The sequence below is a fragment of the Mesoplodon densirostris genome, chromosome 2 (genome assembly GCF_025265405.1).
Source record: "Mesoplodon densirostris isolate mMesDen1 chromosome 2, mMesDen1 primary haplotype, whole genome shotgun sequence".
NCBI lineage: Eukaryota > Metazoa > Chordata > Mammalia > Artiodactyla > Ziphiidae > Mesoplodon > Mesoplodon densirostris.
The window spans coordinates 145,430,777-145,457,234 of NC_082662.1; the positions used below are offsets into that span (position 1 = coordinate 145,430,777).

General features: G+C 54.2%; 5 protein-coding genes across 5 annotated transcripts; all 5 read left to right on the forward strand.

Moving 5' to 3' along the window:
• The first annotated feature begins 498 nt into the window (after positions 1-498).
• LOC132483432 (Golgi-associated RAB2 interactor protein 4-like) lies at positions 499-2,178 on the forward strand. Its single transcript, XM_060088725.1, has one exon. It carries the CDS (start codon positions 499-501, stop codon positions 2,176-2,178), a length of 1,680 nt encoding a protein of 559 aa, XP_059944708.1.
• Positions 2,179-6,075: 3,897 nt separating this feature from the next.
• On the forward strand, positions 6,076-7,857 carry LOC132483420 (Golgi-associated RAB2 interactor protein 4-like). Its single transcript, XM_060088713.1, has one exon. It carries the CDS (start codon positions 6,076-6,078, stop codon positions 7,855-7,857), a length of 1,782 nt encoding a protein of 593 aa, XP_059944696.1.
• Positions 7,858-11,667: 3,810 nt separating this feature from the next.
• LOC132483417 (Golgi-associated RAB2 interactor protein 4-like) lies at positions 11,668-13,449 on the forward strand. The gene has a single exon (XM_060088711.1). The coding sequence runs from the start codon at positions 11,668-11,670 to the stop codon at positions 13,447-13,449; it is 1,782 nt and encodes a 593-aa protein (XP_059944694.1).
• A 3,809-nt stretch (positions 13,450-17,258) lies between these two features.
• LOC132483435 (Golgi-associated RAB2 interactor protein 4-like) lies at positions 17,259-19,031 on the forward strand (the record flags this gene model as incomplete). Its single annotated transcript, XM_060088729.1, has 1 exon — positions 17,259-19,031. A coding segment is annotated over exon 1 (1,773 nt), but the record flags the coding sequence as incomplete, so codon positions are not given.
• Positions 19,032-22,840: 3,809 nt separating this feature from the next.
• Positions 22,841-24,622, forward strand: LOC132483427 (Golgi-associated RAB2 interactor protein 4-like). Its single transcript, XM_060088721.1, has one exon. The coding sequence runs from the start codon at positions 22,841-22,843 to the stop codon at positions 24,620-24,622; it is 1,782 nt and encodes a 593-aa protein (XP_059944704.1).
• Positions 24,623-26,458: the final 1,836 nt, after the last annotated feature.

The following is a 26,458-nucleotide window of genomic DNA, read 5'->3' on the forward strand; positions in this document are numbered from 1 at the left end:
GCAGCTGGGGGATGAGGCAAAGGGCTTTGGGACAGTGATAGGTCACAAAGGGCTTTGTGACACTGATAGGTCACAAAGGGCATCAGAGGATAAATAGGCTGTGCCAGGGGGTTAGGCTGACAAAGTGGTTACTTCTCTCACTAGGACGGAAGTTCACCACAGCCTCTCGGGGAGATAAAAACCCAGAAGCAGAAGTGAGGTGAGGCGGAGGGGGAGCCTGCCGTACCTCTCGACACACTTGAAGAGATTCGGCCTGGGCTCCAGGCGCCCTACAGCGTCCCCGCTGTGATCATCTGTGATCATCTCCCCACAACCCTGCTGCCTCTGGGAGACCCTGAGGCAAACGTGGGGGCCCGTGGGGCGGCCTTGGAAGACCTGCCACAGGGCCGCCTGTGTGACGCAGGAGCATCGCAGCTCGCTCTTCTGCCAGTGAGGCCGAGGGAGGGAGGAGCCAGGGAGCCGCCTTAACCGCGCTGCCTGTCGTGATCAAAGACAGCCATGAGTGGGGACTCTCTGCTCCCGTATCACACGGCCCGGAGCAGCACCTGGGTGGACCTGTTCACCACCACCACGGGGAAGCTGCAGCAGCAACTGCACAAGGGCGAATACGACCATTTCAAGTACGCGCCGATATTCGAGAGCGACTTCATCCAGGTCACGAAGAGGGGAGGAGCGATTGACGTGCACAACTGTGGCGGCATGGTGACCATGGGCATCACATCCACCAGCCCCGTCCTCCCGCTCCCAGACATCATGCTGCTGGCCCGACGGGCCACCGGCTGTGAAAAGCACGCCGAGCGCAGCCAGGACACCAAGGGCAAGAGCCACAAGGCTGCAAAGACCTTAGAGCTCACCAGGCTCCTTCCCTTGGAGTTCGTGAGGCTCTCCGCTCACAGTCGTGAGAAACAACAGCTGCGTGTGAAGCTTGACACTGGCCGCTGCTTCTACCTGCAGCTGTGTCCCCCTCTGGACGCGCGGGAAGACCTCTTCGCCGAGTGGGAACAGCTGATTTACCTCCTGCGACCACCAGTGGACAGTGAAAGCAACACCTATGCCGTTCCCGTCTGGGACATGACCTGCATGCCTGTGTTCGAGGAGGAGCAGGACGGGAGGAGCCCGGCCGTGGAGGATTTCCAAGGAAAGGGGCATCAGGACCAGGTGAGCGTCAGCAGCCTCCACACGTGCCCTGAGGTGGCCGGAGACACGCCTGCAGCATTTGCTGGGGGGCACGGAATCCAACTGGACTCCCACAAGCCCGATACCATGCCCGATGCGGCCGCTGCGAAAGCAAAACCTACTACAGGGCTCGACAAAGCATCCGCGTCGCGGGCAACGACCAAGGTGGAGACAGCAGGGGTGGCAGGAGGCACCGCGGCGGGTGCTCTGAGCACGGCAGTGATCGAGTCTCCTGCCGCTCAAGAGCGGGGCACGGCCAGAGCAGCCACAGCCAGCGACGGGCCCGGAGGAAGCAAAACCAACACAGCCACTGGGGACACGGCCACAACATCCCTGAGGAGCGGGAAAACGGCCTTGGCAGGGGCTGAGAACAATTCAGAGCATGCTTCCAGCACGTCCACCAGCCTCTCCCCAGGGGCCGGCATGACTGTGGTCGGAGCAGAACCTACCAGCAAGACTGTCAAAGGAAGAGCCGACAAGGACCATGAGGGGACCCTCGTCTCAAGCTTGCCACAGGAAGGCAAAGTGAGCAAACAGGGTGGCAGCTCACAGAGAGTGTCCCAGGCCCGCAAGGGAAGAAGGGAGAGGAGGGAGCACTGGGGAGAGGACAGGGCTCTGACGAGCCCCTCGCTCTGCAGTTCCGTGGAAAGCCACCACAAGGCAGCGGGGAGCAAGACCATCCCCAAAGCAGCGGGCCCGTGCTCAGGCGGCCGCAGAGCCACTAGACATGACCAAAAGGCCAAAGGCCACGGCAGCCCGGGGGGCAGCGAGCAGGGCACTGCTCCCAAAGGCATCAGCCGTGCTCCCATCACCAGTGAGTCCAAGACCTCGCACAAATCGGGCAGGAGCGTATCTCCAGCGCGTTCAGGTCCCACCACCAACATACTCAGCAGGATCAGCTCTTTCTTCAGGAATGTGAGAGCCAGACTTACAAAAAAGACGGTGGCCTCATCACGAGATAAACATGGGAGCATCCTGGTGGAGCCAGTGGAAGGGACCTGAATGGAGGCCATCACAGAGACAGCAGAGAGTGGCCAGGGGCTGGAAATCACCGGTGTGACATCTGAGACCTTGGAGCCAGTGACCGTTGAAGCCCATCAATAGGACCTAGAGCTGGGAGCTGCAAAGGGGACCAGGGCTCTGGGAAATAGCCCTGGAGAGCCCCTGTCAGCTTCCTTGCTGCAATTTAAATAAAAAACCATACAGTCTGAGAACGCATGCAGTGTTTTGTCTGAATTTCTAGGTCCCGAAGCCCAGCCGTAGCCTCACAGTGGATTCTGCCACAGTCTGAGACCCAGTGTCCAGGCAAGGGCAGCCCCACCTCACACACATGCTCAGCGCCAACAGCAGTGCTCCATCTGGCTTCCACTCCTTTCTGGCTTTGCCCCTCAGGGCCATGGCTCAAAGTCAGACTATGGTCTGGGAAGCTCTCCTTCACTACCCCCCTATTCTTTTTTTTCTTTTTTTTTTGCGGTACGCGGGCCACTCACTGTTGTGGCCTCTCCCGTCACGGAGCACAGCCTCCAGACGCGCAGGCCCAGCGGCCATGGCTCACGGGCCCAGCCGCTCCGCGGCATGTGGGATCTTCCAGGACCGGGGCACAAACTCATGTTCCCTGCATCCTCAGGTGGACTCTCAAGCACTGCACCACCAGGGAATCCCCCCGCTATTCTTTTTATAAACGCTTATTCCCCCTGAAGGTCTGTAAACAGAGCCAGAACAGGACTCATGTCCCCTCGGGCTATTCAGTGGACAGAAATAAGGGCGGCAGTATTAGCTAGCAATCAGAACAGCAAGCACTCTCATCTAGACTTAGCCGTTCCCTGCCCAGGTATATACCCTGGAGAAACACACATGTTCTAAGAAACAACTCTGAGAATGTTTAGAGCAAAAATACCTTAACAGCAAAACACGGGAAACAGCCCAAATTTCCATCAGCAGAATTCATACAGCAGGATAGGATGAGATCGGAATATTCAATAGTGAAAAATAAATGAGCTACTACACACATTAGCATAGATCAACTTCTCATGATTTTTAAAAACATCAAAAGAATGGGATACAGTTCCACTCATGGAACCGTTCTGAAACAAGCTCAAACAACGGATTGCATAGGGTACATGTTTAAAAAAACGGTAGCTAAAACTGAGGGAAGAGTGAACACAAAATTGAGGGCAGTTTTCTCTAGGGTGGAAAGGCTAGGTCAAGGAGGTTGACACAAGGCTGTTAGTGCTGCTGGGAATTGTTCTGTCTCTTAAGCAAGATGGTAGGTACACAGGTGTTGTAGTTTTCACATTTTACTAAAACTCTCAAATCAGGATGGTCCCACAATCACCGTGGCAGTTGTGATGAAGTTATTGCCAATGCCTTTCTCTTTTAATCACTTGTATTCATGCACAAAAATGATGTCAGAAAGGCCTGGCATCTTTAAAGTACATTTATTTAAGGTAAAGTACAAGAACACTTGTTTGCTTATTAGGAAAAGAAGGAACGATATGCCTATTTTACAGATGAGAACACTGAGGCTCAGAGAAGGTAACCTGCTCCAGTCGCACAATGGGATCTTTGCAGAACAGTGATCCACCAGCCCACTTCTTTATGCAAAGCCCTGTCTGTAGTATGCGAAGGAAGCAAGCAAACAAGCCTGAGATAGGGCCAGCACAAGAACCCGAGGCACCACCATTCTTACCATCATGTTCCAAAACTACAGAGATGAGCATCAATTTTACTAGATTGAGGGGAGGGAGGGGTGGGGGCTGGGAGCCGGTTTTCGAACTTCAGTGGGCTCACAGCTCTTAGCTGGCCTTATCTCGAGAGCAGCCAGTCCACCCTTGAGCTGTGTCTGGCTCCCAGGCTTCTACCTCTAGCCTCTGGCGTGACCCGGGCTGCGGCCAGAAACAGGCTCCCACCTGGAATTCCAGCGTTCACTCCTGGAACGTCCAGCATCCAGTCCTCCTCCAGCCACTAATTCAACTTCTGAATGCCCTGCTCAGAAGGGTTTCTCCACACCAAATCTGCAGGAACTTTTTTCTTCTGGGGCTCCAAAACCAAATCCTTAAACCTCACATGAGGGAGAGTATTTGTTAGGTCAGAGCATCCTTGTTGATTGGACCTCCAGTTTGGGACTTCCACAGACCTCATCACGGGAGGGTGGGGAGAGGTCTCTTCTGTTGGTGGACGGAATGGTGGGCACTTGGTGGGGAGCCCTGATGAGAAAGGGAGCCAGCCCAAGACCTACACATAGGCACTGTTTCCCCTGGCCAAACAAGGTTCCTGACCCCAGAATTAACCCAGAGTTTCCCAGAAGACTAGGAGCTGCAGGGAGCCGCAATTAATGCTTTACTCTCCACCCGCTTTTCCTTGGACCCGAGGAGGAGAAATTACAAAAAGATCACATCACACTCCTTTGACCTTACGATTTCCACACAGGCAAGTGCAGGGAAACGCTAGTCTGGAGGAAGAAAATGCATTCAAAACACGTGCACAGGGACTTCCCTGGTGGCGCAGTGGTTAAGAATCCGCCTGCCGACGCAGGGGACCCGGGCTCGAGCCCTGGTCCGGGAAGATCCCACGTGCCACGGAGCAACTAAGCCCGTGCGCCACAACTACTGAGCCTGTGCTCTAGAGCCCGCGAGCCACAACCACCGAAGCCCGCACGCCTAGAGCCCGTGCTCCCCAACAAGAGAAGCCAAAAATAAATAATTAAATAAATTTACAGGGAAAAAAACACGTGCATAGCCCTTAGCTGTTTATAAAGTTCTTGAATGTGTGTGCCCCCTTCCGATCCTCACGTCTTTCCATTTTGCAGATAAGCAAACGCAAGTCCAGAGCATTTGAAGGACTTGCTCAAGGTGGCAGGTGATGGTGCAGAGAGGGAGCTACCTCGGTGCAACAACTTTCAGACAGTGTGCCACCCCGGTCCCGCACAGAGGTACACAGAGGGTGGAGGAGACAGGACAGCACGAGTAATGATCACAACTCTGAGTGACAAATACAATGAGAGACGTGTGTTTGGGGACTGGATCTATTCAGAGGAGGGGGTCTGGGGCATGGGAAGGAGTTCTGGGTTAGGGAAGGCTTCACAGGGGAATTGGCACTCACCATCGTCCACGTTTACTGAGATTCTATGAAAGGACAGACTAAGGACCGCCACTGCCAACTCTGCCTTATTCGATACAATTAAACCATGAGCTTAAATGGTTCAAATTGATCCCATCATCTTACATTCCTATAGATTTCATCCAGTAGCTGAATTTGGGGGAGGAAAAGAAAAAGGACCCACACAAAACTTTCCCACTTGAAGACATTTTTATTTTGGTAACGCACCTGAGTCCCTGGCAGGATGGGCCTGTCCTCCGCGGGGGCAATGGGCTGTTTGGCAGAGGATGGGGGCCCTGCCCTGAGGGGGCAGCTGGGGGATGAGGCAAAGGGCTTTGGGGCAGTGATAGGTCACAAAGGGCTTTGTGACACTGATAGGTCACAAAGGGCATCAGAGGATAAATAGGCTGTGCCAGGGGGTTAGGCTGAGAAAGTGGTGACTTCTCTCACTAGGACGGAAGTTCACCACAGCCTCTTGGGGAGATAGAAACCCAGAAGCAGAAGTGAGGTGAGGCGGAGGGCAGCCTACCATAGCTCTCGACACACTTGAAGAGATTCAGCCTGGGCTCCAGGCGCCCTGCAGCGTCCCCGCTGGGATCATCTGTGCCCCTACCCACACCCCTGCCTCTGGGAGACCCTGAGGCAAACGTGGGGGCCTGTGGGGCGGGCTTAGAAGACCTGCCGTAGGGCCGCCTGTGTGACGCGGGAGCATCGCGGCTCGCTCTTCTGCCAGTGAGGCCGAGGGAGGGAAGAGCCAGGGACCCGCCTTCACCGCGCTGCCTGTCGGGATCAAAGACAGCCATGAGTGGCGACTCTCTGCTCCCGTATCACACGGCCCGGAGCAGCACCTGGGTGGACCTGTTCCACACCACCGCGGGGAAGCTGCAGCGGCAACTGCACAAGGGAGAATATGACATATTCAAGTACGCAGCAATATTCGAGAGTGACTTTATCCAGGTCACGAAGAGGGGAGACGCGATTGACGTGCACAACTGGGGCGGCATGGTGACCATGGGCATCACATCCAGCAGCCCCGTCCTCCCACTCCCAGACATCATGCTGCTGGCCCGACGGGCCACCGGCTCTAAAAAGCACGCCGAGCGCAGCCAGGCCACCAAGGGGAAGAGCCACAAGGCTGCAAAGACCTTAGAGCTCACCAGGCTCCTTCCCTTGGACTTCGTGAGGATCTCCACTCACAATCGTGAGAAACAACAGCTGCGCGTGAAGCTGGCCACTGGCCGCTGCTTCTACCTGCAGCTGTGTCCCCCTCTGGACGCGCGGGAAGACCTCTTCGCCGAGTGGGAACAGCTCATTGACCTCCTGCGACCACCAGTGGACAGTGAAAGCCACACCTATGCCGTTCCCGTCTGGGACATGACCTGCATGCCTGTGTTCGAGGAGGAGCAGGACGGGAGGAGGCCGGCTGTGGAGGATTTCCAAGGAAAGGGGGATCGGGACCAGGTGAGCGCCAGCAGCTTCCACACGTGCCCTGAGGTGGCCGGGGCCACACCTGCAGCTTCTGCTGGGGGGCACGGAATCCACCTGGACTCCCACAAGTCCGATACCATGCCCGATGTGGCCCCTGCGAAAGCCAAGCCTACTACACGGCTTGACAAAGCGTCAGCATCGCAGTCAACGACAAAGGTGGAGACAGCAGGGGTGGCAGGAGGCACCGCAGCGGGTGCTCTGAGCCCGGCAGTGATCAAGTCTCCTGCCGCTCAAGAGCAGAGCACGGCCAGAGCAGCCACAGCCAGCGACGGGCCTGGAGGAAGCAAAACCACCCTAGCCACTGGGGACACTGCCAGAACATCCCTGAGGAGCGGGAAAACGGCCTTGGCAGGTGCTGAGAACAATTCACAGTATGCTTCCAGCATGTCCACCAGCCTCTCCGCAGGGGCCGGCATGACTGTGGTGGGAGCAGAACCTACCAGCAAGACTGTCAAAGGAAGAGCCGACAGGGAGGATGAGGGGACCCTCGTCTCAAGCTTGCCACAGGAAGGCAAAGCGAGCGAACAGGATGGCAGCTCACAGAGAGTGTCCCAGGCCCGCAAGGGAAGAAGGGAGAGGAGGGAGCACTGGGGAGAGGACAGAGCTCTGACGAGCCCCTCGCTCTGCAGTCCCGTGGAAAGCCACCAGGAGGCAGCGGGGAGCAAGACCATCCCCAAAGCAGCTGGCCCGTGCTCAGGCGGCCGCAGAGCCACTAGAGATGACCAAAAGGCCAAAGGCCACGGCAGCCCGGGGGGCAGCGAGCAGGGCACTGCTCCCAAAGGCATCAGCCGTGCTCCCATCACCAGTGAGTCCAAGACCTCGCACAAATCGGGCAGGAGCGTATCTCCAGCGCGTTCAGGTCCCACCACCAAGAGACTCAACAGGATCAGCTCTTTCTTCAGGAACATGAGAGCCAGACTTACCAAAAAGACAGTGGCCTCATCACGAAATAAACATGGGAGCACCCTGGCGAAGCCAGTGCAAGGGACCCGAATGGAGGCCATCCCAGAGACAGCAGAGAGTGGCCAGGGGCTGGAAATCGCTGGTGTGACATCAGAGACCATGGAGCCAGTGACCGTTGAAGCCCATCAATAGGACCTAGAGCTGGGAGCTGCAAAGGGGACCAGGGCTCTGGGAAGTACCCCTGGAGAGCCCACTTCAGCTTCCTTACTGCAATTTAAATAGAAAACCATACAATCTGAGAACGCATGCAGTGTTTTGTCTGAATTTCTAGGTCCCGAAGCCCAGCCGTAGACTCACAGTGGATTCTGTGATGTCACAGTCTGAGACCCAGTGTCCAGGCAAGGGCAGCCCCACCTCACACACATGCTCAGCGCCAACAGCAGTGCACCATCTGGCTTCCACTCCTTTCTGGCTTTGCCCCTCAGGGCCATGGCTCAAAGTCAGACTATGGTCTGGGAAGCTCTCCTTCACTATCCCCCTATTCTTTTATTTATTTATTTATTTATTTATTTATTTTTTGCGGTACGCGGGCCACTCACTGTTGTGGCCTCTCCCGTCGCGGAGCACAGGCTCCGGACGCGCAGGGGCAGCGGCCATGGCTCACGGGCCCAGCCGCTCCGCGTCATGTGGGATCTTCCAGGACCGGGGCACGAACTCATGTTCCCTGCATCGGCAGGTGGACTCTCAACCACTGCGCCGCCAGGGAATCCCACCCCCCCCTATTCTTTGTATAAACGCTTATTCCCCCTGAAGGTGTGTAAACACAGCCAGAACATGCCCCCTCGGGCTATTCAGTGGACAGAAATAAGGGTGGCAGTATTAGCTAGCAATCAGAACAGCAAGCACTCTCATCTAGACTTAGCCGTTCCCTGCCCAGGTATATACCCTGGAGAAACACACATGTTCTAAGAAACAACTCTGAGAATGTTTAGAGCAAAAATAACTGAACAGCAAAACACGGGAAACAGCCCAAATTTCCATCAGCAGAATTAGTACAGCAGGATATGAAGAGACTGGAATATTCAATAGTGAAAAATAAATGAGCTACACACATTAGCATAGATCAACTTCTCATGATTTTTAAAAACATCAAAAGAATGGGATACAGTTCCACTCATGGAACCATTCTGAAACAAGCTCAAACAATGGATTGCATAGGGTACATGTTTAAAAAAAACGGTAGCTAAAAATGAGGGAAGAGTAAACCCAAACTTGAGGACAGTTTTCTCTAGGGTGGAAAGGCTAGGTCAAGGAGGTTGACACAAGGCTGTTAGTGCTGCTGGGAATCGTTCTGTCTCTTAAGCAAGATGGTAGGTACACAGGTGTTGTATTTTTCACATTTTACTAACTCTGAAATCAGGATGGTCCTACGATCACCGTGGCACTTGTGAGGAAGTGATTGCCAATGCCTTTCTCTTTTCATCACTTGTATTTATGCACAAAAATGATGTCAGAAAGGCTTGGCATCTTTAAATTACATTGATTTAAGGTAAAGTACAAGAACCCTTGTTTGGTTATTAGGAAAAGAAGGAACGATATGCCTATTTTACAGATGAGAACACTGAGGCTCAGAGAAGGTAACCTGCTCCAGTCGCACAATGGGATCTTTGCAGAACAGTGATCCACCAGCCCACTTCTTTATGCAAAGCCCTGTCTGTAGTATGCGAAGGAAGCAAGCAAACAAGCCTGAGATAGGACCAGCACAAGAACCCGAGGCAGCAGCATTCTTACCATCATGTTCCAAAATTACAGAGATGAGCGTCAATTTTTACTAGATTGAGGGGAGGGAGGGGCGGGGGCTGGGAGCCGGTTTTCGAACTTCAGTGAGCTCACAGCTCTTAGCTGGCCTTATCTCGAGGGAATCCATTCCACCCTTGAGCTGTGTCTGGCTCCCAGGCTTCTACCTCTAGCCTCTGGCATGACCCGGGCTGCAGCCAGAAACAGGCTCCCACCTGAAATTCCAGCGTTCACTCCTGGAACGTCCAGCATCCAGTCCTCCTCCAGACACTAATTAAACTTTTGAATGCCCTGCTCAGAAGGGTTTCTCCACACCAAATCTGCAGGAACTTTTTTCTTCTGGGGCTCCAAAGCCAAATCCTTAAAGCTCACATGAGGGAGAGTATTTGTTAGGTCAGAGCATCCTTGTTGATTGGACTTTCAGTTTGTGACGTCCACAGACCTCATCACGGGAGGGTGGGGAGAGGTCTCTTCTGTTGGTGGACGGAATGGTGGGCACTTGGTGGGGAGCACTGATGAGAAAGGGAGACAGCCCAAGACCTACACGTATGCACTGTTTCCCCTGGCCCAACAAGGTTCCTGACCCCAGGATTAACCCAGAGTTTCCGAGAAGACTAGGAGCTGCAGGGAGACACAATTAATGGTTTACTCTCCACCAGCTTTTCCTTGGACCCAAGGAGGAGAAATTACAAAAAGATCACATCACACTCCTTTCATCTTATGATTTCCACACAGGCAAGTGCAGGGAAACACTAGTCTGAAGGAAGAAAATGCATTAAAAACACGTGCATAGGGACTTCCCTGGTGGCGCAGTGGTTAAGAATCCACCTGCCGACGCAGGGGACCCGGCTTCGAGCCCTGGTCCAGGAAGATCCCACATGCCACGGAGCAACTAAGCCCGTGTGCCACAACTACTGAGCCTGTGCACTAGAGCCCGCGAGCCACAACTACCGAAGCCCGCACGCCTAGAGCCCGTGCTCCCCAACAAGAGAAGCCAAAAATAAATAATAAAATAAATTTACAGAAAAAAAAAACACGTGCATAGCCCCTAGCTGTTTATAAAGTTCTTGAACGCGTGTGCCCCCTTCCGATTCTCACATCTTTCCATTTTGCAGATAAGCAAACGGAAGTTCAGAGCATTTAAAGGACTCGCTCAAGGTGGGAGGTGATGGTGCAGAGAGGGAGCTACCTCAGTGCAACAACTTTCAGACAGTGTGCCACCCCGGTCCCGCACACAGGTACACAGATGGTGGAGGAGACAGGCCAGCACGAGTAATGATCACAAATCTGAGTGACAAATACAATGAGAGACGTGTGGTTGGGGACGGGATCTATTCAGAGGAGGGGGTCTGGGGCATGGGAAGGAGTTCTGGGTTAGGGAAGGCTTCACAGGGGAATTGGCACTCACCATCATCCACGTTTACTGAGATTTTATGAAAGGACAGACTAAGGACCGCCACTGCCAACTCTGCCTTATTCGATACAATTAAACCATGAGCTGAAATGGTTCCAATTGATCCCATCATCTTACCTTCCTATAGAGTTCATCCAGTAGCTGAATTTGGGGGAGGCAAAGAAAAAGGACCCACACAAAACTTTCCCAGTTGAAGACACTGTTATTTTGGTAACGCACCTGAGTCCCTGGCAGGATGGGCCTGTCCTCCACGGGGGCAATGGGGTGTTTGGGAGAGGATGGGGGCCCTGCCCTGACGGGGCAGCTGGGGGATGAAGCAAAGGGCTTTGTGACCTTGATAGGTCACAAAGGGCTTTGTGACCGTGATAGGTCACAAAGGGCATCAGAGGATAAATAGGCTGTGCCGGCGGTTAGGCTGAGAAAGTGGTGACTTCTCTCACTAGGACGGAAGTTCACCACAGCCTCTTGGGGAGATAGAAACCCAGAAGCAGAAGTGAGGTGAGGCGGAGGGCAGCCTACCATAGCTCTCGACACACTTGAAGAGATTCAGCCTGGGCTCCAGGCGCCCTGCAGCGTCCCCGCTGGGATCATCTGTGCCCCTACCCACACCCCTGCCTCTGGGAGACCCTGAGGCAAACGTGGGGGCCTGTGGGGCGGGCTTGGAAGACCTGCCGTAGGGCCGCCTGTGTGACGCGGGAGCATCGCGGCTCGCTCTTCTGCCAGTGAGGCCGAGGGAGGGAAGAGCCAGGGACCCGCCTTCACCGCGCTGCCTGTCGGGATCAAAGACAGCCATGAGTGGCGACTCTCTGCTCCCGTATCACACGGCCCGGAGCAGCACCTGGGTGGACCTGTTCCACACCACCGCGGGGAAGCTGCAGCGGCAACTGCACAAGGGAGAATATGACATATTCAAGTACGCAGCAATATTCGAGAGTGACTTTATCCAGGTCACGAAGAGGGGAGACGCGATTGACGTGCACAACTGGGGCGGCATGGTGACCATGGGCATCACATCCAGCAGCCCCGTCCTCCCACTCCCAGACATCATGCTGCTGGCCCGACGGGCCACCGGCTCTAAAAAGCACGCCGAGCGCAGCCAGGCCACCAAGGGGAAGAGCCACAAGGCTGCAAAGACCTTAGAGCTCACCAGGCTCCTTCCCTTGGACTTCGTGAGGATCTCCACTCACAATCGTGAGAAACAACAGCTGCGCGTGAAGCTGGCCACTGGCCGCTGCTTCTACCTGCAGCTGTGTCCCCCTCTGGACGCGCGGGAAGACCTCTTCGCCGAGTGGGAACAGCTCATTGACCTCCTGCGACCACCAGTGGACAGTGAAAGCCACACCTATGCCGTTCCCGTCTGGGACATGACCTGCATGCCTGTGTTCGAGGAGGAGCAGGACGGGAGGAGGCCGGCTGTGGAGGATTTCCAAGGAAAGGGGGATCGGGACCAGGTGAGCGCCAGCAGCTTCCACACGTGCCCTGAGGTGGCCGGGGCCACGCCTGCAGCTTCTGCTGGGGGGCACGGAATCCACCTGGACTCCCACAAGTCCGATACCATGCCCGATGTGGCCCCTGCGAAAGCCAAGCCTACTACACGGCTTGACAAAGCGTCAGCATCGCAGTCAACGACAAAGGTGGAGACAGCAGGGGTGGCAGGAGGCACCGCAGCGGGTGCTCTGAGCCCGGCAGTGATCAAGTCTCCTGCCGCTCAAGAGCAGAGCACGGCCAGAGCAGCCACAGCCAGCGACGGGCCTGGAGGAAGCAAAACCACCCTAGCCACTGGGGACACTGCCAGAACATCCCTGAGGAGCGGGAAAACGGCCTTGGCAGGTGCTGAGAACAATTCACAGTATGCTTCCAGCATGTCCACCAGCCTCTCCGCAGGGGCCGGCATGACTGTGGTGGGAGCAGAACCTACCAGCAAGACTGTCAAAGGAAGAGCCGACAGGGAGGATGAGGGGACCCTCGTCTCAAGCTTGCCACAGGAAGGCAAAGCGAGCGAACAGGATGGCAGCTCACAGAGAGTGTCCCAGGCCCGCAAGGGAAGAAGGGAGAGGAGGGAGCACTGGGGAGAGGACAGAGCTCTGACGAGCCCCTCGCTCTGCAGTCCCGTGGAAAGCCACCAGGAGGCAGCGGGGAGCAAGACCATCCCCAAAGCAGCTGGCCCGTGCTCAGGCGGCCGCAGAGCCACTAGAGATGACCAAAAGGCCAAAGGCCACGGCAGCCCGGGGGGCAGCGAGCAGGGCACTGCTCCCAAAGGCATCAGCCGTGCTCCCATCACCAGTGAGTCCAAGACCTCGCACAAATCGGGCAGGAGCGTATCTCCAGCGCGTTCAGGTCCCACCACCAAGAGACTCAACAGGATCAGCTCTTTCTTCAGGAACATGAGAGCCAGACTTACCAAAAAGACAGTGGCCTCATCACGAAATAAACATGGGAGCACCCTGGCGAAGCCAGTGCAAGGGACCCGAATGGAGGCCATCCCAGAGACAGCAGAGAGTGGCCAGGGGCTGGAAATCGCTGGTGTGACATCAGAGACCATGGAGCCAGTGACCGTTGAAGCCCATCAATAGGACCTAGAGCTGGGAGCTGCAAAGGGGACCAGGGCTCTGGGAAGTACCCCTGGAGAGCCCACTTCAGCTTCCTTACTGCAATTTAAATAGAAAACCATACAATCTGAGAACGCATGCAGTGTTTTGTCTGAATTTCTAGGTCCCGAAGCCCAGCCGTAGACTCACAGTGGATTCTGTGATGTCACAGTCTGAGACCCAGTGTCCAGGCAAGGGCAGCCCCACCTCACACACATGCTCAGCGCCAACAGCAGTGCACCATCTGGCTTCCACTCCTTTCTGGCTTTGCCCCTCAGGGCCATGGCTCAAAGTCAGACTATGGTCTGGGAAGCTCTCCTTCACTATCCCCCTATTCTTTTATTTATTTATTTATTTATTTATTTATTTTTTGCGGTACGCGGGCCACTCACTGTTGTGGCCTCTCCCGTCGCGGAGCACAGGCTCCGGACGCGCAGGGGCAGCGGCCATGGCTCACGGGCCCAGCCGCTCCGCGTCATGTGGGATCTTCCAGGACCGGGGCACGAACTCATGTTCCCTGCATCGGCAGGTGGACTCTCAACCACTGCGCCGCCAGGGAATCCCACCCCCCCTATTCTTTGTATAAACGCTTATTCCCCCTGAAGGTGTGTAAACACAGCCAGAACATGCCCCCTCGGGCTATTCAGTGGACAGAAATAAGGGTGGCAGTATTAGCTAGCAATCAGAACAGCAAGCACTCTCATCTAGACTTAGCCGTTCCCTGCCCAGGTATATACCCTGGAGAAACACACATGTTCTAAGAAACAACTCTGAGAATGTTTAGAGCAAAAATAACTGAACAGCAAAACACGGGAAACAGCCCAAATTTCCATCAGCAGAATTAGTACAGCAGGATATGAAGAGACTGGAATATTCAATAGTGAAAAATAAATGAGCTACACACATTAGCATAGATCAACTTCTCATGATTTTTAAAAACATCAAAAGAATGGGATACAGTTCCACTCATGGAACCATTCTGAAACAAGCTCAAACAATGGATTGCATAGGGTACATGTTTAAAAAAAACGGTAGCTAAAAATGAGGGAAGAGTAAACCCAAACTTGAGGACAGTTTTCTCTAGGGTGGAAAGGCTAGGTCAAGGAGGTTGACACAAGGCTGTTAGTGCTGCTGGGAATCGTTCTGTTTCTTAAGCAAGATGGTAGGTACACAGGTGTTGTATTTTTCACATTTTACTAACTCTGAAATCAGGATGGTCCTACGATCACCGTGGCACTTGTGAGGAAGTGATTGCCAATGCCTTTCTCTTTTCATCACTTGTATTTATGCACAAAAATGATGTCAGAAAGGCTTGGCATCTTTAAATTACATTGATTTAAGGTAAAGTACAAGAACCCTTGTTTGGTTATTAGGAAAAGAAGGAACGATATGCCTATTTTACAGATGAGAACACTGAGGCTCAGAGAAGGTAACCTGCTCCAGTCGCACAATGGGATCTTTGCAGAACAGTGATCCACCAGCCCACTTCTTTATGCAAAGCCCTGTCTGTAGTATGCGAAGGAAGCAAGCAAACAAGCCTGAGATAGGACCAGCACAAGAACCCGAGGCAGCAGCATTCTTACCATCATGTTCCAAAACTACAGAGATGAGCGTCAATTTTTACTAGATTGAGGGGAGGGAGGGGCGGGGGCTGGGAGCCGGTTTTCGAACTTCAGTGAGCTCACAGCTCTTAGCTGGCCTTATCTCGAGGGAATCCATTCCACCCTTGAGCTGTGTCTGGCTCCCAGGCTTCTACCTCTAGCCTCTGGCATGACCCGGGCTGCAGCCAGAAACAGGCTCCCACCTGAAATTCCAGCGTTCACTCCTGGAACGTCCAGCATCCAGTCCTCCTCCAGACACTAATTAAACTTTTGAATGCCCTGCTCAGAAGGGTTTCTCCACACCAAATCTGCAGGAACTTTTTTCTTCTGGGGCTCCAAAGCCAAATCCTTAAAGCTCACATGAGGGAGAGTATTTGTTAGGTCAGAGCATCCTTGTTGATTGGACTTTCAGTTTGTGACGTCCACAGACCTCATCACGGGAGGGTGGGGAGAGGTCTCTTCTGTTGGTGGACGGAATGGTGGGCACTTGGTGGGGAGCACTGATGAGAAAGGGAGACAGCCCAAGACCTACACGTATGCACTGTTTCCCCTGGCCCAACAAGGTTCCTGACCCCAGGATTAACCCAGAGTTTCCGAGAAGACTAGGAGCTGCAGGGAGACACAATTAATGGTTTACTCTCCACCAGCTTTTCCTTGGACCCAAGGAGGAGAAATTACAAAAAGATCACATCACACTCCTTTCATCTTATGATTTCCACACAGGCAAGTGCAGGGAAACACTAGTCTGAAGGAAGAAAATGCATTAAAAACACGTGCATAGGGACTTCCCTGGTGGCGCAGTGGTTAAGAATCCACCTGCCGACGCAGGGGACCCGGCTTCGAGCCCTGGTCCAGGAAGATCCCACATGCCACGGAGCAACTAAGCCCGTGTGCCACAACTACTGAGCCTGTGCACTAGAGCCCGCGAGCCACAACTACCGAAGCCCGCACGCCTAGAGCCCGTGCTCCCCAACAAGAGAAGCCAAAAATAAATAATAAAATAAATTTACAGAAAAAAAAAACACGTGCATAGCCCCTAGCTGTTTATAAAGTTCTTGAACGTGTGTGCCCCCTTCCGATTCTCACATCTTTCCATTTTGCAGATAAGCAAACGGAAGTTCAGAGCATTTAAAGGACTCGCTCAAGGTGGGAGGTGATGGTGCAGAGAGGGAGCTACCTCAGTGCAACAACTTTCAGACAGTGTGCCACCCCGGTCCCGCACACAGGTACACAGATGGTGGAGGAGACAGGCCAGCACGAGTAATGATCACAAATCTGAGTGACAAATACAATGAGAGACGTGTGGTTGGGGACGGGATCTATTCAGAGGAGGGCTTCTGGGGCATGGGAAGGAGTTCTGGGTTAGGGAAGGCTTCACAGGGGAATTGGCACTCACCATCGTCCACGTTTACTGAGATTTTATGAAAGGACAGACTAAGGACCGCCACTGCCAACTCTGCCTTATTCGAGGCAATTAAACCATGAGCTGAAATGGTTCAAATTGATCCCCTCATCTTACCTTCCTATAGAGTTCATCCAGTAGCTGAATTTGGGGGAGGCAAAGAAAAAGGACCCACACAAAACTTTCCCAGTTGAAGACACTGTTATTTTGGTAACGCACCTGAGTCCCTGGCAGGATGGGCCTGTCCTCCACGGGGGCAATGGGGTGTTTGGGAGAGGATGGGGGCCCTGCCCTGACGGGGCAGCTGGGGGATGAAGCAAAGGGCTTTGTGACCTTGATAGGTCACAAAGGGCTTTGTGACCGTGATAGGTCACAAAGGGCATCAGAGGATAAATAGGCTGTGCCGGCGGTTAGGCTGAGAAAGTGGTGACTTCTCTCACTAGGACGGAAGTTCACCACAGCCTCTTGGGGAGATAGAAACCCAGAAGCAGAAGTGAGGTGAGGCGGAGGGCAGCCTACCATAGCTCTCGACACACTTGAAGAGATTCAGCCTGGGCTCCAGGCGCCCTGCAGCGTCCCCGCTGGGATCATCTGTGCCCCTACCCACACCCCTGCCTCTGGGAGACCCTGAGGCAAACGTGGGGGCCTGTGGGGCGGGCTTGGAAGACCTGCCGTAGGGCCGCCTGTGTGACGCGGGAGCATCGCGGCTCGCTCTTCTGCCAGTGAGGCCGAGGGAGGGAAGAGCCAGGGACCCGCCTTCACCGCGCTGCCTGTCGGGATCAAAGACAGCCATGAGTGGCGACTCTCTGCTCCCATATCACACGGCCCGGAGCAGCACCTGGGTGGACCTGTTCCACACCACCGCGGGGAAGCTGCAGCGGCAACTGCACAAGGGAGAATATGACATATTCAAGTACGCAGCAATATTCGAGAGTGACTTTATCCAGGTCACGAAGAGGGGAGACGCGATTGACGTGCACAACTGGGGCGGCATGGTGACCATGGGCATCACATCCAGCAGCCCCGTCCTCCCACTCCCAGACATCATGCTGCTGGCCCGACGGGCCACCGGCTCTAAAAAGCACGCCGAGCGCAGCCAGGCCACCAAGGGGAAGAGCCACAAGGCTGCAAAGACCTTAGAGCTCACCAGGCTCCTTCCCTTGGACTTCGTGAGGATCTCCACTCACAATCGTGAGAAACAACAGCTGCGCGTGAAGCTGGCCACTGGCCGCTGCTTCTACCTGCAGCTGTGTCCCCCTCTGGACGCGCGGGAAGACCTCTTCGCCGAGTGGGAACAGCTCATTGACCTCCTGCGACCACCAGTGGACAGTGAAAGCCACACCTATGCCGTTCCCGTCTGGGACATGACCTGCATGCCTGTGTTCGAGGAGGAGCAGGACGGGAGGAGCCCGGCTGTGGAGGATTTCCAAGGAAAGGGGGATCGGGACCAGGTGAGCGCCAGCAGCTTCCACACGTGCCCTGAGGTGGCCGGGGCCACGCCTGCAGCTTCTGCTGGGGGGCACGGAATCCACCTGGACTCCCACAAGTCCGATACCATGCCCGATGTGGCCCCTGCGAAAGCCAAGCCTACTACACGGCTTGACAAAGCGTCAGCATCGCAGTCAACGACAAAGGTGGAGACAGCAGGGGTGGCAGGAGGCACCGCAGCGGGTGCTCTGAGCCCGGCAGTGATCAAGTCTCCTGCCGCTCAAGAGCAGAGCACGGCCAGAGCAGCCACAGCCAGCGACGGGCCTGGAGGAAGCAAAACCACCCTAGCCACTGGGGACACTGCCAGAACATCCCTGAGGAGCGGGAAAACGGCCTTGGCAGGTGCTGAGAACAATTCACAGTATGCTTCCAGCATGTCCACCAGCCTCTCCGCAGGGGCCGGCATGACTGTGGTGGGAGCAGAACCTACCAGCAAGACTGTCAAAGGAAGAGCCGACAGGGAGGATGAGGGGACCCTCGTCTCAAGCTTGCCACAGGAAGGCAAAGCGAGCGAACAGGATGGCAGCTCACAGAGAGTGTCCCAGGCCCGCAAGGGAAGAAGGGAGAGGAGGGAGCACTGGGGAGAGGACAGAGCTCTGACGAGCCCCTCGCTCTGCAGTCCCGTGGAAAGCCACCAGGAGGCAGCGGGGAGCAAGACCATCCCCAAAGCAGCTGGCCCGTGCTCAGGCGGCCGCAGAGCCACTAGAGATGACCAAAAGGCCAAAGGCCACGGCAGCCCGGGGGGCAGCGAGCAGGGCACTGCTCCCAAAGGCATCAGCCATGCTCCCATCACCAGTGAGTCCAAGACCTCGCACAAATCGGGCAGGAGCGTATCTCCAGCGCGTTCAGGTCCCACCACCAAGAGACTCAACAGGATCAGCTCTTTCTTCAGGAACATGAGAGCCAGACTTACCAAAAAGACAGTGGCCTCATCACGAAATAAACATGGGAGCACCCTGGCGAAGCCAGTGCAAGGGACCCGAATGGAGGCCATCCCAGAGACAGCAGAGAGTGGCCAGGGGCTGGAAATCGCTGGTGTGACATCAGAGACCATGGAGCCAGTGACCGTTGAAGCCCATCAACAGGACCTAGAGCTGGGAGCTGCAAAGGGGACCAGGGCTCTGGGAAGTACCCCTGGAGAGCCCACTTCAGCTTCCTTACTGCAATTTAAATAGAAAACCATACAATCTGAGAACGCATGCAGTGTTTTGTCTGAATTTCTAGGTCCCGAAGCCCAGCCGTAGACTCACAGTGGATTCTGTGATGTCACAGTCTGAGACCCAGTGTCCAGGCAAGGGCAGCCCCACCTCACACACATGCTCAGCGCCAACAGCAGTGCTCCATCTGGCTTCCACTCCTTTCTGGCTTTGCCCCTCAGGGCCATGGCTCAAAGTCAGACTATGGTCTGGGAAGCTCTCCTTCACTATCCCCCTATTCTTTTATTTATTTATTTATTTATTTTTTGCGGTACGCGGGCCACTCACTGTTGTGGCCTCTCCCGTCGCGGAGCACAGGCTCCGGACGCGCAGGGGCAGCGGCCATGGCTCACGGGCCCAGCCGCTCCGCGTCATGTGGGATCTTCCAGGACCGGGGCACGAACTCATGTTCCCTGCATCGGCAGGTGGACTCTCAACCACTGCGCCGCCAGGGAATCCCACCCCCCCTATTCTTTGTATAAACGCTTATTCCCCCTGAAGGTGTGTAAACACAGCCAGAACATGCCCCCTCGGGCTATTCAGTGGACAGAAATAAGGGTGGCAGTATTAGCTAGCAATCAGAACAGCAAGCACTCTCATCTAGACTTAGCCGTTCCCTGCCCAGGTATATACCCTGGAGAAACACACATGTTCTAAGAAACAACTCTGAGAATGTTTAGAGCAAAAATAACTGAACAGCAAAACACGGGAAACAGCCCAAATTTCCATCAGCAGAATTAGTACAGCAGGATATGAAGAGACTGGAATATTCAATAGTGAAAAATAAATGAGCTACACACATTAGCATAGATCAACTTCTCATGATTTTTAAAAACATCAAAAGAATGGGATACAGTTCCACTCATGGAACCATTCTGAAACAAGCTCAAACAATGGATTGCATAGGGTACATGTTTAAAAAAAACGGTAGCTAAAAATGAGGGAAGAGTAAACCCAAACTTGAGGACAGTTTTCTCTAGGGTGGAAAGGCTAGGTCAAGGAGGTTGACACAAGGCTGTTAGTGCTGCTGGGAATCGTTCTGTCTCTTAAGCAAGATGGTAGGTACACAGGTGTTGTATTTTTCACATTTTACTAACTCTGAAATCAGGATGGTCCTACGATCACCGTGGCACTTGTGAGGAAGTGATTGCCAATGCCTTTCTCTTTTCATCACTTGTATTTATGCACAAAAATGATGTCAGAAAGGCTTGGCATCTTTAAATTACATTGATTTAAGGTAAAGTACAAGAACCCTTGTTTGGTTATTAGGAAAAGAAGGAACGATATGCCTATTTTACAGATGAGAACACTGAGGCTCAGAGAAGGTAACCTGCTCCAGTCGCACAATGGGATCTTTGCAGAACAGTGATCCACCAGCCCACTTCTTTATGCAAAGCCCTGTCTGTAGTATGCGAAGGAAGCAAGCAAACAAGCCTGAGATAGGACCAGCACAAGAACCCGAGGCAGCAGCATTCTTACCATCATGTTCCAAAACTACAGAGATGAGCGTCAATTTTTACTAGATTGAGGGGAGGGAGGGGCGGGGGCTGGGAGCCGGTTTTCGAACTTCAGTGAGCTCACAGCTCTTAGCTGGCCTTATCTCGAGGGAATCCATTCCACCCTTGAGCTGTGTCTGGCTCCCAGGCTTCTACCTCTAGCCTCTGGCATGACCCGGGCTGCAGCCAGAAACAGGCTCCCACCTGAAATTCCAGCGTTCACTCCTGGAACGTCCAGCATCCAGTCCTCCTCCAGACACTAATTAAACTTTTGAATGCCCTGCTCAGAAGGGTTTCTCCACACCAAATCTGCAGGAACTTTTTTCTTCTGGGGCTCCAAAGCCAAATCCTTAAAGCTCACATGAGGGAGAGTATTTGTTAGGTCAGAGCATCCTTGTTGATTGGACTTTCAGTTTGTGACGTCCACAGACCTCATCACGGGAGGGTGGGGAGAGGTCTCTTCTGTTGGTGGACGGAATGGTGGGCACTTGGTGGGGAGCACTGATGAGAAAGGGAGACAGCCCAAGACCTACACGTATGCACTGTTTCCCCTGGCCCAACAAGGTTCCTGACCCCAGGATTAACCCAGAGTTTCCGAGAAGACTAGGAGCTGCAGGGAGACACAATTAATGGTTTACTCTCCACCAGCTTTTCCTTGGACCCAAGGAGGAGAAATTACAAAAAGATCACATCACACTCCTTTCATCTTATGATTTCCACACAGGCAAGTGCAGGGAAACACTAGTCTGAAGGAAGAAAATGCATTAAAAACACGTGCATAGGGACTTCCCTGGTGGCGCAGTGGTTAAGAATCCACCTGCCGACGCAGGGGACCCGGCTTCGAGCCCTGGTCCAGGAAGATCCCACATGCCACGGAGCAACTAAGCCCGTGTGCCACAACTACTGAGCCTGTGCACTAGAGCCCGCGAGCCACAACTACCGAAGCCCGCACGCCTAGAGCCCGTGCTCCCAAACAAGAGAAGCCAAAAATAAATAATAAAATAAATTTACAGAAAAAAAAACACGTGCATAGCCCCTAGCTGTTTATAAAGTTCTTGAACGTGTGTGCCCCCTTCCGATTCTCACATCTTTCCATTTTGCAGATAAGCAAACGGAAGTTCAGAGCATTTAAAGGACTCGCTCAAGGTGGGAGGTGATGGTGCAGAGAGGGAGCTACCTCAGTGCAACAACTTTCAGACAGTGTGCCACCCCGGTCCCGCACACAGGTACACAGATGGTGGAGGAGACAGGCCAGCACGAGTAATGATCACAACTCTGAGTGACAAATACAATGAGAGACGTGTGGTTGGGGACGGGATCTATTCAGAGGAGGGCTTCTGGGGCATGGGAAGGAGTTCTGGGTTAGGGAAGGCTTCACAGGGGAATTGGCACTCACCATCGTCCACGTTTACTGAGATTCTATGAAAGGACAGACTAAGGACCGCCACTGCCAACTCTGCCTTATTCGATACAATTAAACCATGAGCTTAAATGGTTCCAATTGATCCCATCATCTTACCTTCCTATAGATTTCATCCAGTAGCTGAATTTGGGGGAGGCAAAGAAAAAGGACCCACACAAAACTTTCCCAGTTGAAGACACTGTTATTTTGGTAACGCACCTGAGTCCCTGGCAGGATGGGCCTGTCCTCCACGGGGGCAATGGGGTGTTTGGGAGAGGATGGGGGCCCTGCCCTGACGGGGCAGCTGGGGGATGAAGCAAAGGGCTTTGTGACCTTGATAGGTCACAAAGGGCTTTGTGACCGTGATAGGTCACAAAGGGCATCAGAGGATAAATAGGCTGTGCCGGGGGTTAGGCTGAGAAAGTGGTGACTTCTCTCACTAGGACGGAAGTTCACCACAGCCTCTTGGGGAGATAGAAACCCAGAAGCAGAAGTGAGGTGAGGCGGAGGGCAGCCTACCATAGCTCTCGACACACTTGAAGAGATTCAGCCTGGGCTCCAGGCGCCCTGCAGCGTCCCCGCTGGGATCATCTGTGCCCCTACCCACACCCCTGCCTCTGGGAGACCCTGAGGCAAATGTGGGGGCCTGTGGGGCAGGCTTGCAAGACCTGCCGTAGGGCCGCCTGTGTGACGCGGGAGCATCGCGGCTCGCTCTTCTGCCAGTGAGGCCGAGGGAGGGAAGAGCCAGGGACCCGCCTTCACCGCGCTGCCTGTCGGGATCAAAGACAGCCATGAGTGGCGACTCTCTGCTCCCGTATCACACGGCCCGGAGCAGCACCTGGGTGGACCTGTTCCACACCACCGCGGGGAAGCTGCAGCGGCAACTGCACAAGGGAGAATATGACATATTCAAGTACGCAGCAATATTCGAGAGTGACTTTATCCAGGTCACGAAGAGGGGAGACGCGATTGACGTGCACAACTGGGGCGGCATGGTGACCATGGGCATCACATCCAGCAGCCCCGTCCTCCCACTCCCAGACATCATGCTGCTGGCCCGACGGGCCACCGGCTCTAAAAAGCACGCCGAGCGCAGCCAGGCCACCAAGGGGAAGAGCCACAAGGCTGCAAAGACCTTAGAGCTCACCAGGCTCCTTCCCTTGGACTTCGTGAGGATCTCCACTCACAATCGTGAGAAACAACAGCTGCGCGTGAAGCTGGCCACTGGCCGCTGCTTCTACCTGCAGCTGTGTCCCCCTCTGGACGCACGGGAAGACCTCTTCGCCGAGTGGGAACAGCTCATTGACCTCCTGCGACCACCAGTGGACAGTGAAAGCCACACCTATGCCGTTCCCGTCTGGGACATGACCTGCATGCCTGTGTTCGAGGAGGAGCAGGACGGGAGGAGCCCGGCTGTGGAGGATTTCCAAGGAAAGGGGGATCGGGACCAGGTGAGCGCCAGCAGCTTCCACACGTGCCCTGAGGTGGCCGGGGCCACGCCTGCAGCTTCTGCTGGGGGGCACGGAATCCACCTGGACCCCCACAAGTCCGATACCATGCCCGATGTGGCCCCTGCGAAAGCCAAGCCTACTACACGGCTTGACAAAGCGTCAGCATCGCAGTTAACGACAAAGGTGGAGACAGCAGGGGTGGCAGGAGGCACCGCAGCGGGTGCTCTGAGCCCGGCAGTGATCAAGTCTCCTGCCGCTCAAGAGCAGAGCACGGCCAGAGCAGCCACAGCCAGCGACGGGCCTGGAGGAAGCAAAACCACCCTAGCCACTGGGGACACTGCCAGAACATCCCTGAGGAGCGGGAAAACGGCCTTGGCAGGTGCTGAGAACAATTCACAGTATGCTTCCAGCATGTCCACCAGCCTCTCCGCAGGGGCCGGCATGACTGTGGTGGGGGCAGAACCTACCAGCAAGACTGTCAAAGGAAGAGCCGACAGGGAGGATGAGGGGACCCTCGTCTCAAGCTTGCCACAGGAAGGCAAAGCGAGCGAACAGGATGGCAGCTCACAGAGAGTGTCCCAGGCCCGCAAGGGAAGAAGGGAGAGGAGGGAGCACTGGGGAGAGGACAGAGCTCTGACGAGCCCCTCGCTCTGCAGTCCCGTGGAAAGCCACCAGGAGGCAGCGGGGAGCAAGACCATCCCCAAAGCAGCTGGCCCGTGCTCAGGCGGCCGCAGAGCCACTAGAGATGACCAAAAGGCCAAAGGCCACGGCAGCCCGGGGGGCAGCGAGCAGGGCACTGCTCCCAAAGGCATCAGCCGTGCTCCCATCACCAGTGAGTCCAAGACCTCGCACAAATCGGGCAGGAGCGTATCTCCAGCGCGTTCAGGTCCCACCACCAAGAGACTCAACAGGATCAGCTCTTTCTTCAGGAACATGAGAGCCAGACTTACCAAAAAGACAGTGGCCTCATCACGAAATAAACATGGGAGCACCCTGGCGAAGCCAGTGCAAGGGACCCGAATGGAGGCCATCCCAGAGACAGCAGAGAGTGGCCAGGGGCTGGAAATCGCTGGTGTGACATCGGAGACCATGGAGCCAGTGACCGTTGAAGCCCATCAATAGGACCTAGAGCTGGGAGCTGCAAAGGGGACCAGGGCTCTGGGAAGTACCCCTGGAGAGCCCACTTCAGCTTCCTTACTGCAATTTAAATAGAAAACCATACAATCTGAGAACGCATGCAGTGTTTTGTCTGAATTTCTAGGTCCCGAAGCCCAGCCGTAGACTCACAGTGGATTCTGTGATGTCACAGTCTGAGACCCAGTGTCCAGGCAAGGGCAGCCCCACCTCACACACATGCTCAGCGCCAACAGCAGTGCTCCATCTGGCTTCCACTCCTTTCTGGCTTTGCCCCTCAGGGCCATGGCTCAAAGTCAGACTATGGTCTGGGAAGCTCTCCTTCACTATCCCCCTATTCTTTTATTTATTTATTTATTTATTTACTTTTTGCGGTACGCGGGCCACTCACTGTTGTGGCCTCTCCCGTTGCGGAGCACAGGCTCCGGACGCGCAGGGGCAGCGGCCATGGCTCACGGGCCCAGCCGCTCCGCGTCATGTGGGATCTTCCAGGACCAGGGCACGAACTCATGTTGCCTGCATCGGCAGGTGGACTCTCAACCACTGCGCCGCCAGGGAATCCCCCCCCCCCCATTCTTTGTATAAACGCTTATTCCCCCTGAAGGTGTGTAAACACAGCCAGAACATGCCCCCTCAGGCTATTCAGTGGACAGAAATAAGGGTGGCAGTATTAGCTAGCAATCAGAACAGCAAGCACTCTCATCTAGACTTAGCTGTTCCCTGCCCAGGTATATACCCTGGAGAAACACACATGTTCTAAGAAACAACTCTGAGAATGTTTAGAGCAAAAATAACTGAACAGCAAAACACGGGAAACAGCCCAAATTTCCATCAGCAGAATTAGTACAGCAGGATATGAAGAGACTGGAATATTCAATAGTGAAAAATAAATGAGCTACACACATTAGCATAGATCAACTTCTCATGATTTTTAAAAACATCAAAAGAATGGGATACAGTTCCACTCATGGAACCATTCTGAAACAAGCTCAAACAATGGATTGCATAGGGTACATGTTTAAAAAAAACGGTAGCTAAAAATGAGGGAAGAGTAAACCCAAACTTGAGGACAGTTTTCTCTAGGGTGGAAAGGCTAGGTCAAGGAGGTTGACACAAGGCTGTTAGTGCTGCTGGGAATCGTTCTGTCTCTTAAGCAAGATGGTAGGTACACAGGTGTTGTATTTTTCACATTTTACTAACTCTGAAATCAGGATGGTCCTACGATCACCGTGGCACTTGTGAGGAAGTGATTGCCAATGCCTTTCTCTTTTCATCACTTGTATTTATGCACAAAAATGATGTCAGAAAGGCTTGGCATCTTTAAATTACATTGATTTAAGGTAAAGTACAAGAACCCTTGTTTGGTTATTAGGAAAAGAAGGAACGATATGCCTATTTTACAGATGAGAACACTGAGGCTCAGAGAAGGTAACCTGCTCCAGTCGCACAATGGGATCTTTGCAGAACAGTGATCCACCAGCCCACTTCTTTATGCAAAGCCCTGTCTGTAGTATGCGAAGGAAGCAAGCAAACAAGCCTGAGATAGGACCAGCACAAGAACCCGAGGCAGCAGCATTCTTACCATCATGTTCCAAAACTACAGAGATGAGCGTCAATTTTTACTAGATTGAGGGGAGGGAGGGGCGGGGGCTGGGAGCCGGTTTTCGAACTTCAGTGAGCTCACAGCTCTTAGCTGGCCTTATCTCGAGGGAATCCATTCCACCCTTGAGCTGTGTCTGGCTCCCAGGCTTCTACCTCTAGCCTCTGGCATGACCCGGGCTGCAGCCAGAAACAGGCTCCCACCTGAAATTCCAGCGTTCACTC

What these genes read in the sequence shown, in the direction of transcription:
- LOC132483432 (XM_060088725.1), top strand. Translation starts at nt 499, where the DNA reads ATGAGTGGGGACTCTCTGCTCCCGTATCACACGGCCCGGAGCAGCACC.
- LOC132483420 (XM_060088713.1), top strand. Translation starts at nt 6,076, where the DNA reads ATGAGTGGCGACTCTCTGCTCCCGTATCACACGGCCCGGAGCAGCACC.
- LOC132483417 (XM_060088711.1), top strand. Translation starts at nt 11,668, where the DNA reads ATGAGTGGCGACTCTCTGCTCCCGTATCACACGGCCCGGAGCAGCACC.
- LOC132483427 (XM_060088721.1), top strand. Translation starts at nt 22,841, where the DNA reads ATGAGTGGCGACTCTCTGCTCCCGTATCACACGGCCCGGAGCAGCACC.